General features: G+C 48.0%; 4 protein-coding genes across 4 annotated transcripts; 1 reads left to right on the top strand and 3 right to left on the bottom strand.

Moving 5' to 3' along the window:
* Window positions 1-205: 205 nt before the first annotated feature.
* Window positions 206-1,207, top strand: ARB_01872 (uncharacterized protein; the record flags this gene model as incomplete). Its single annotated transcript, XM_003011846.1, has 2 exons — window positions 206-668; window positions 819-1,207. The coding sequence occupies 2 exons, from the start codon at window positions 206-208 to the stop codon at window positions 1,205-1,207; spliced, it is 852 nt and encodes a 283-aa protein (XP_003011892.1).
* Window positions 1,208-2,922: 1,715 nt separating this feature from the next.
* On the bottom strand, window positions 2,923-3,756 carry ARB_01871 (uncharacterized protein; the record flags this gene model as incomplete). The annotated part of the gene is made up of 1 exon (XM_003011845.1): window positions 2,923-3,756. The coding sequence occupies one exon, from the start codon at window positions 3,754-3,756 to the stop codon at window positions 2,923-2,925; it is 834 nt and encodes a 277-aa protein (XP_003011891.1).
* Window positions 3,757-4,209: 453 nt separating this feature from the next.
* On the bottom strand, window positions 4,210-6,369 carry ARB_01870 (uncharacterized protein; the record flags this gene model as incomplete). The annotated part of the gene is made up of 2 exons (XM_003011844.1): window positions 4,210-5,956; window positions 6,143-6,369. The coding sequence occupies 2 exons, from the start codon at window positions 6,367-6,369 to the stop codon at window positions 4,210-4,212; spliced, it is 1,974 nt and encodes a 657-aa protein (XP_003011890.1).
* Window positions 6,370-7,295: 926 nt separating this feature from the next.
* Window positions 7,296-8,174, bottom strand: ARB_01869 (uncharacterized protein; the record flags this gene model as incomplete). The annotated part of the gene is made up of 3 exons (XM_003011843.1): window positions 7,296-7,613; window positions 7,702-7,885; window positions 8,038-8,174. The coding sequence occupies 3 exons, from the start codon at window positions 8,172-8,174 to the stop codon at window positions 7,296-7,298; spliced, it is 639 nt and encodes a 212-aa protein (XP_003011889.1).
* Window positions 8,175-10,154: the final 1,980 nt, after the last annotated feature.

The following is a 10,154-nucleotide window of genomic DNA, read 5'->3' as shown; positions in this document are numbered from 1 at the left end:
GTTTAGGGTTGCCTGGCATTCCTTACTTATATAAGGCCGCTTTTATGTGGTAAACTCAAGGCTGAATGGATATCACAAGGGCTTTAAATAGTGGTTATCCGAGGAGCCCTCAGATATAAAACTCTATGGCTCCCCTCCGTCACAGCCTTTGTTGCTCTCTCGTTCGCGTTACCAAGTGGCTTTCCATCATAAGTCCGCCGCTATCATGATGTTCTACCGTCATTTTGCAGCGTTCGCTGCTATTATCACATCTACTTCTGCTTCATGTCTGCATGGAACCAGTTTAGCACCACGTTTGGTCAATCATGATGGCACGGTCCCAATCGCAACCTTCAACTATACTGGCGAAGGCGGCCCCCTACATTGGGTTGGACTCAATGCTACTGCCAACAGAGAGTGCGGGCATGGCCAAACACAATCCCCTATCGTCATCAACACGGCGATCGTTCCGCAGGTACCCAAAGGTTCAGTTACCATGAGCATTCCCAGTGTCTTATCGGCAGAGTTTGAAAACCTAGGATCCACTGTGGAGGTAATCGTCGGAGGAAAGTTGAAGGCCAACGACAAAGATTATGAGCTGGTACAATTCCATTTCCATACTCCAAGCGAGCACCGAATTGACGAGGAGTACTCCCCAATGGAGGTTCACTTCGTGTTCCAAACTTCAGGTAAGTTCATTAAGTTTATCCAATATATACCTTAACCCTATTTCTCATCTCGAACCTCTCCCCTGAACATCCGAGCCCCCCCCCCCCCCAGTCTATATCCCCCCTTTTATATAAGTCCACCGGCTAAGACGGATGTGATATGCTGTTCAGATAAATCGATTGCTGTGGTTGCGTTCTTCGTGGAGTTGTCCCCGTATGGCCGTTCTACTCCACTTCTGACTCAAGTGTTTGCACATCTGCATCGGATCACAACCCCTGGCACAGTCACAAAGACAAGGAGACTTGATTTCACAAAGCTCGTCAAGCATCTTCACGCCCATGATATCTACACGTATACTGGGTCGCTCACGACGCCTCCATGCAGCGACAAGGTAGCTTGGTACCTCAGTGCCGCTCCGCTCACTATTAGTGTATCGTCATTCAACGCCCTCAAGAAGGTTGTCAAGTTCAATGCTCGTTACACTCAAAACTCACCCGGTCTAAGAAACCTGATGGAAATCGCAGCGCTGGACGTGGGATGCCCCAGCAGCAGGCAGTAGTCAGGCCATTAGGGGCGTGTCTTAACTTCGGGTTCAGGTGCTCTCCGAGACGGGATGTACGGCCACGAATAGGATGCGGGCCGTCTATGTTCGGGGCTTGCAGGATTATACTCTACTGGATTCACATGCAATACTTCGCTTACATTTTTGCTTCGCTGGCCTTTTTGCTTTGGTGGCTCCGCGGATTTGACCTAGATATTATTCAAGTATATAATGCGGCATAAATTAATTATAATCTTACGTTTATGTTTCCAACGATGCTTGCTTCTCGTCTAGGGCGGTGCTAAATTAATATTTGCCCAAGGTTGGAGAAGAACCAACTTATTATTCCAAAACCTCTATGAACAGCAAGCCTCAACCTTCATTCCGGTAGCCGATATTATCTACCAGGCCGTACTCCGTATCTTCCGCCCAAGCCCATCGTTCGCGCGGAGGGAAACAAAACTATAACTATATTCACAAGATGCCACTTCGCCACCCTTGCTACGCCTATCCACGGATTCGATAGTCTCTTCTTTGAAGCCAAACCTTCCTCTGAACCATTTCTCCGTCTAGCTGAACTTTTTTGGTCTCAAGGGGTGTTTTAACAAGTCAACACCCACCAGGATACGCATGATTCCCCTGTTTCAAGCCAGCAGCTAGTCACAAATCTGCGTCCCAAAATAATAGGGGCTGGTACCGGCCAACATGCCGAGCATGCATCTAAGGATTAGTTACAGTAGTTAGTTGGTGAACCATCATGACCATAGCGAGGTTAACGCTGCCGAGCCGTCAAAAGCAAACGCCTCCTCGCCAGATATCTTGACTTCCAGCACAGCTTCGAGGCTGAAAAGCTTCGATAAAGCTTTAATTGGCCGCTTTGCTAGCCTCGCACTCATGCTCAACCTGAGTCTCTCGAGTGGATGGAAGTAGGGCTGACTCGATTTCAAACAGGCCTTACTCCTGTGTTTTGCCCCCAGGGCTAAGCCTGCCTGCTCCCTCATGTCTAATCAGCGGCTACGCCGGTTTAGCATCTGCAAGGCTGAGAAACATCGCTGGGAGCGGCCGAGAGACGAGACGGCAACCCGTTCGCTGCGGAGAGAATGGATCACAGCATGCTGCACAGCAACATCATGCGTACCCCAGTTGACAGCATTTCCTGGGTCTTATATCTGGTGGAGACGGAACGTTGGACACCAGGACAGTTACGCAGTTAGTGGAAGATTGACAGGGCGTACCTGAAGTTTAAAGGCACTTCTGGCGGCTGCGGATATAAATAATAATACTATGGCCATGGAATGATCCTCTGGGCTCTGCCGTCCAAGAAGTATTGTGTGCTGCCGCCGAGATGCCCAGCAACGGAATGACAGTCTAGGCGCAGGCCAAGTCGAATATCCTGCGTGACTATTCGTGTAAAATCTCCGTAAACAGAATGCCATGCAGGTTCCCTCTCGGCGACATGGCATGGCTCGCACGTCCGGAAGCGATATTCTCAGGTGTCAATGCTGCCCCAAGTGCCCTGAGCTTGGAGAGCCTTGAATGCACAGATGGGGATTCGAAAGTCCTTCAACAATTTTATTATTATCATACTAAAAAATTCACTGCATCCCTAATGCTGACCTGCATACCTTAGAGACACAGGTTTATTCAAAAAATACATGCTGACAATAGTCAATATACATAGTGTAAAGAAAACTGCCCAGCTACGGCTGATAGAGAGGCAACATTAAAAGGGGTTAAACTCCGCTCATCCGGACCTCCCTTGCCCGCCGCAAGTATTCTTCATCGACGTCTTCTCTCCTTTTCAGAAAATCGGCATCTTCAAAATCGCCACCACCACCATTATTGAAATTGAATGCGAGGTCCCAGTTCTCCTGCTCTGATCTTCCCTTCAGTAATGATGAGGAAGGAGAGGATGCCTTCCATCTCAAGGTTCGTTGTCTCCCAGTCCTAGGCAATAGAATGGGTCGAGAATGTGAAGGGTGAATGCGTGAGGGAAAGGAATCCTGGCCGTCGAAGTCCTCGTCATCTTCTTCAATTTCGAATCCACGTTTATATGAATTAGGTCTTGGAATCGATGAGGAGGATTCAAATGATTGGGTGGACTCCTGGCTGCTAAACGGAAGAGATTCCTCGTCCAGCTGTCTTGCAGCTGTCATTGGCTCAGTCACAGCTGCTGAAGGCTGAGGGAACGATTGTACTCCATAATTCCCAACCTTGAACGCTCCGCTGAAGGGGATAAGTTCGGTATATGCAGGGGATATTGAGCTGTCTGTATAATGTTCGTCCCGGAGTGTAGTCTTGGATTGGTGGTTGTTGGCCTTGGCTATGAGTTTCGTTCGGTATCCTTCCGGCACAGCTTTTCGAACTCTCATGCCAACAGCAAGTAGAGACGACTGTATCGTGGGAGGTAGGCTTGGGTGCGCTGAGTGTGTGGGTGCGTTGTAGTTGAAATGCGACGAGGGCTCGCTTTCTGTTTGCTGTGAGGGAGATGGAGAAAAGTACTGCGTGATAGGGACCTGGAATCTTCGTTTCTTCGACGAGGCAGATACGGCAGTTCCTGGAGCCATGGCGCAAGGTGATGTGTCTTGGATTTCGAGTTGCAGGGGTGGCCTATGCAGACTGGATATTACCGCAACTCTGGTTTTGATAATAATCACTTCTGACAAGAGGAGCGGTAGCTGATATAACCGTTCAGATAGCAGTGGTAGCAATGACGGCAGTGGTGGCGGGAGAAGATGTCGACGATAAGGAGAAAATCGCCGTCTGCGTCTCTTTCTCCAAAGTCGCAAAAGACGGAGGTTGGGAGAAACTCTAAAAACGCGAGACGCGCCAAAGCCGCGGAGCGCGCTTCTTAGGCGCCAATTTAGCCTCTTCTGGAGGACGCGACACCGTGACGTGTTGAACGGTGATAGACGGCGGTTATCCATTATATACGGAATGAAGATTTGAATAGATGAAGGGCAGAGAAAAGAGACGTCTTATGTATTAACCAATCTACAGTATATATGGCCAGGGGGTATCTATCCCTGGTTTCCTCGCTTCCCTCCCCGCTTGTTCCGCTCATGATGCGCTCTCAGCGTCGCCCGGGTCTCAACAAGGCTTCGCTTCCCCTTCGCCTTCGCCTTACCCAGCGTCATCATGAAGTTCTTCTTCCTAGCTTTCTCCTTGTTCGTTGAGCTCTTGCCCAGCTTCTCCTTGGTTTCCTTTTTGCGAGCGAGCTTGCTCTTGAACTCAGAACGGTCTGTCTTGGTCTCGTTGACGTGCGCAATCTTCTCCTCTCTGGTCTGCTTCCCAGCCGAGAGAGCAGCGAGGCCTTCGATCTCTGCAGCAGTCAAAGGATCATCAGCATGTCGGTTCGCAGCAGCTTGCTGTAGCAACCTCTTGCGCTTGTTCTCAGGGAGCAAGGCGTTGACACTGGCAGCAGCCCGTAGTTCTGCAAGTTTGGCCAGGTCAGCAGGCGTGAGAATGCGGGTTGTTGCGAGACGTGATATCTTCTTCGCCTCGGACTCTTCCGTTTTCTTATCGTCGCCAGCTTTAGTAGCATCCTCGTCTGTTTTAGCCTTCTTAGCGGTTGGTTCATCGTCTTCAGAGTCACTGAACACAATATCAACATCACTTTGAACGTCAATCCACCCGCCAGAGTCGTCGCTGTCATCCTCCTCCATGTTCCATGCCGCCCAGTCATTTTCATTCTCCTCGTCTTCATCGGACTCCCCGTCAGATGGAAGGCCATTCTCTCTCCTGTTCTTTCTTCTTTCTTCCTCCTTCCACTTTTCAAGTAGCTCAAGGCCTTCAATTCCACCGATTTCCTCTTCTCCATATCGTTGTGACTTTCTCTCTCCAACCTTTAATCCCATAGCTGCATCCTTGCCTCGATCCCTCCTCTTCAACTTCTCTGCGCCGACTTCTCGGTATAAGCTCAAAAGGCCCTTAGCTGCCATCATGACGCCCTTGTCCTTACTCTTCCTATACATCACAAGGTCTTGTAACAGGGTATCATTCATAGCCAGTGGCTGACGAACACATATCTCTCTGATGGCATTGAGACCTGCTGATGCAACTTCTGCAGCAGAACCTTCAGAGACGAATTCGTTTGCAATCTTCTGAATCAAAGGTTCTAAGGTATCTGGAGGAACAAGCGAGTGGCATGATTGAGCGAGTGATGCTAGGAAAGACGTGACGGACGGCTGTTTTGGAGTAAGGTATTTCAGGAAGTAGGAGTATAGCTGGATGATGGTGAGTTTGTGTAAGCCAACTAGTCGAGAAACTAGCTGTAGCACCAATAGCCTCTGTTCAAGATTCAGTTTCGCTTTGGTGTTTTGTAGATGCTTCTGAAATAAGTTCTCTGCAAAACCTTGGGGGTCATGTAGAAGGTGTAAGGCCGAGAAATTCAAGGGGTGAGGAGCGTTCTTTTTCTTCTCCTTCTTCTTCACTATTGCCTTCGCCTTTTCAATGGCTTTTGCTCTTTTCTTCGACCCCTTGTTGATGGTAGCTTGATGTTTGACCTTGCCAACGTCTATGACATCGTCATCACTGCTCTCGTCCTCAAGTTCTTCTCTCTCTTTATCACCACCCAGGAAGAACCGGACACCACCAATAATAACCTTTTCATTATCAGCCAGGGCGGCTTCTTTCATGATTTCCACCGCCTTTGATTCGGTCCATATCTGGCGTTTCCATAGCTCGCGAGTAATCTTTACCGACCAGAGAGCCTTGCTTGAAGATCGGTCAGCAACAACCAGGTTGAACAGCACAGTTTGGATGGTTCTATTTAGTTTGTGATTCGTAGTCTTCGCATTAGCTGATCGTAAGTCTGAAACTATTTTTTGGAATAGGAATGCTCGGAGTGTTTTGCTCGGTGTCGACACTAGAATAGGGAATAATGTCTGGAGAAGACTGTATATCAATGTAAGTATATGTCTAGAGCGAACGAGACACAGGCTATACCCTTACGTCGAAGAATCAATTATATCTTTCCGCTTTAATAGCACCAGGCTGCCCACGATTTTTTCCCGTAAATCTGGACTTAGCACCGCATGGTGAAGCGAAATCATCTCAATTAACTCTTGCGGAAAATCTTTCGTTATTTCTGGATAGCATTCTGCAACATGCGCCACAAAATCAATCAGATCTATCAAGGATATTATTCCGGTATCGGTAGCAGCTGAAGGAGCAGCCATGAATATCTCGCGGTGGTTTTCATATTGAAGGTGTTGGCTTCTGAAGTCTTCAACATAGGATCTGTTGCGCAAGAGAAATGGTTAGCGATGAATATTCGCTGACCACAGATCCCAGTATATTGGATATATATAAAACTGCATAGCAAGAGATGTAACGTACTTTGGGTCTCGTCGAATTTTGTACTGTAGATTTGTTCTGTTGGATATGAGTTAGCTGCCTGTATACGAAAGAAGCCGCAGGATCAACCACGAAACGAGAGAGAACCGGCATCACTAACAAGTCAGCATCGACCTTCTCCAATGCGCCTAACTTGCGCTTCCCCATTATGCTCCAGTTAATTAAACGAAGGTGTTGGTCGGTTGGTGTAATTGAGAAATTTGAAGGCGCAAAGATGAAAAAAAATTAAGTTACTATCTTATCAAATTTTCACGATACACTAACTTTTGGACTGCCTCGGGGTCCCAGACAGCCAAATTTTTCGTACACTCCCTGCTGTGCTAAGTAGTGCATATACTGAGAGCGATGGCAACCACAGTTTAATAGAAATATAGCCGCTAAAAGATTCCTTTACATTTCAAGGTGAGTCAAGTTCGGATCAGCTGAGGCACGAATACTACAATCCCTTGTCAATAATGATCGTACAGATTCAATGAATTAATGGGTCGTTGTCGAAATGTAGATCATAATAGTTTGCATTGCGGCTACATTAGAAGAAAGGTCATCCATCTTGGATTTTTCTTGTTCTCTTTAACACCGTATGGTTCCCGTGGCCCAAATTTCACACACAATATGAAGAGCCGAATCCATACAGAAGTAAAGGGCAATTTCGTCCTCGCCTCACATACACACCCATGCGCAATACGTCAGGGAAAAAAAACGCAATAACCCCCAAATGGCAAATGTGTATTCCTTGCATTTTGATTTTTTATCGGTTACTCTTGGCGACACGCTCCAACTCGTCCTTCTTCTTGATGGCGTAAGAGTTTGAAGAGCCCTTGGCGGCGTTGATAAGCTCGTCAGCGAGACATTCAGAGATGGTCTTGATGTTGCGGAAAGAGGCTTCACGAGCACCGATGGTGATGAGAGCAATGGCCTGGTTGACACGGCGGAGAGGGGAGACATCAACAGCCTGACGACGGACGGTACCAGCAGAACCAATTCGGGTACTGTCTTCTCGGGGACCGCAGTTGGAGATAGCATCGACGGTGATCTGGATAGGGTTCTGGTCGGTCATGATGTGAATCTGAATAAATTAACGTTAGCCCGGTCGTTGATCTCGCTAAATTTGATCTCTAGTAATATTTCTGAGCATCGAAGGTAGTTTCACGTACGATCTCGAAGGCGTGAGCAACAATTCGGACAGCCATGACCTTCTTTCCGTTGTTTCGGCCGTTCATCATGAGCGAGTTGGTGAGACGCTCAATGATGGGGCACTGGGCTTTCCGGAATCGCTTAGCAGCATATCGGCCAGCGGAGTGAGGGACGTAGACAGGTTGTCGGATCTGGATGTAATCGCTATATGCGCATGTCAGCTTCCAGTTGCGCTCAGTTTAACAATCCTTCTCCCTGTTCAATCTAATGCTTTGTATATGTTCTTCGTTTCGTTCCAGAGGGGAGGAACCGATCTCGCGCAGTGAAGAGCCCGCAAAGAAGACGGAAAGACGTACGTCAAAGAGATGTCTCGGACCTGAATGTCCTCGTAGCTCCATTTGTTGAAGAGCTTGATGTTGCCCATCTCGGCGGTGACATCCTTGGGCAGCACATCGTAGGCGCCGGTTTCGACCTCAACTTCCCCGTCAGACATGTTGGAAGCCGTTTAACCGTGAGTCGACGAGTCGATATACGTGGACGCAAGGGCGTTATGGTGGTGGTCGGCGATTTCGTCCAAGTCGTGCTGCTGGTTTCTTCTTCAAGGGAGAGAGGAAGAGACTTGAAGTTGAAGATTCAACTTTCGACTTTCGCTTAGCGACTTTTTTTTCTTGTTGCGTCTTTGTGGGTTGCGCTTTAGGGCTGAGCGCTGATTGGCCAACAGACATTCAGCTTAGTCATTGGTAAACGAATCACGTGAAAACGTGGAATTTTTATTACTCATATATTACTCATCAGGGGTTTGTCATCAAAACATTCACGTGACTGTAATGGACTCTTGGAACCCAAAAAGGAAATTCACGACGACGACGACGACGACGACGAGGTGAAAGACAGCGATGGCACAAACCAAAGACGACATCCAAAGGACAACGCAGCGCTGACATCTTGTCTATCAGCTTCTCAATTTTGCAAAGGAAACACCCGGATCCTACCAATGGTTGCCCAACACACTGCTCTGCCTCGAAGAGCTGATCCTGTGGGTTCCTGGCATGAATATCAGCAGCGTGGAGCTCGTTGATGGACACCTCCAGAGTATACAGAGGGATCTCGATAGAAGCAAGAAAAAAAACGTTCAAGTCTAATGTGCCAATGCTGGACCTGGAGGCGAGCTCGCTAATTGGCGGCAGCGACAGTAATTATCATTTACCTGATTTCTGTCCTCTGGGGTACTCCGTACTATGGAGTCGACTTCGCCCTTGATTTCACCCGCTGCGGGGCCATCTTCAAACGGCCACATGCAAAGAGAGACAGGCCCTTGCCGCCAACGTACGGAGTACGGAGTACATTTCCAACGGTTGCCATGCAGCAACATTTCACGAATTCATAGACGGAGCAAAAGAGCCCAGACCAAAAAAAAGTGGTTGTTGGCCGAATTACCACTGGAGAAGAGATCATCCCAAGCTTTCCCTTCAGCAGCGCAATTCTCATTGGTGACCAGAGCTCAGGCGGCCAGTCCTAGCAAGCGGTTTTCTGACCTTTGTGGCGGCTTGTCTGTCCACTCACCGTTGTCTCGACCTCACCCTTGTTGAGAGTGTATATTGACTCTCGGGCCTTGGCGAAGGCGCGCCCAATCACTCGCACGCTCACAGCTGGACACCATAACTAAGAGAAACCATCGTCAGGCCGCTTTCTTTTCTTTTATCGCCAGTAGTGGAACGGACTAGGCTGCCCTTCCAGTCTGCGCGAGAGCTATTTCTTCTCCGTGCGCTCCTGGAGACACAACCTCATTTCATCCCAACTTCAATCATCTGGCGGTTTGTGGCCAAGTTTTGCGAACTGTATGTAGTTCGTCTATCGTGTGGAACATGAAGCTCCCTGCTGGAATGTAAGTCACTTGCATAAGATTCTGCATCAACCATGCTCTTCCTCTGCCTTACCCTCGGACTGAATGACTGATCACATTCGTCTTTCGCGTCTTGAGCATTTATTTAAGCTCTCGATTTATACCTCATGTCTAACTCCTCGAGATAACATTCTATCTCCGTCTATATAGATTACAACAATAGGGCTTATCGAGTTTTTCCTACCCGTTCGTATATATATCATAATAAACTAGTGACAATGACATCCTCGCCGTCTGTTCATTCGAGTCCATCGAAATCTCACAGTCCTTCACAACGCCCATCGCCTCCTCAAGAAGTACCGGAGTCCGACAACCCTCACGGCAATCCACTGGTATGTTCATGAACGTCAAAGGACAAGGAAGAACAGGATGCTGATATCGTCCCACTAGGAAGTGGATGATGACCATGATTCGGATTTTCCAGATGACGAGTAAGGAAGGTCTTGATAATATAAGCATTGGCCCGTTTATACTGATAATTCTGGCTGTTGTCAATTTAGCAGCGCAAGCGATACAACGTCAATAAAAACGGACATTTGCGCTTATAGATTCGAGAACGGCAGAAGATAC

Source organism: Trichophyton benhamiae (assembly GCF_000151125.1).
Source record: "Trichophyton benhamiae CBS 112371 chromosome Unknown contig01106.0, whole genome shotgun sequence".
In the NCBI taxonomy this organism is placed as follows: domain Eukaryota; kingdom Fungi; phylum Ascomycota; class Eurotiomycetes; order Onygenales; family Arthrodermataceae; genus Trichophyton; species Trichophyton benhamiae.
Note: the sequence above shows the minus strand (reverse complement) of the source record. Positions and strands in the feature narration are given on the sequence as shown.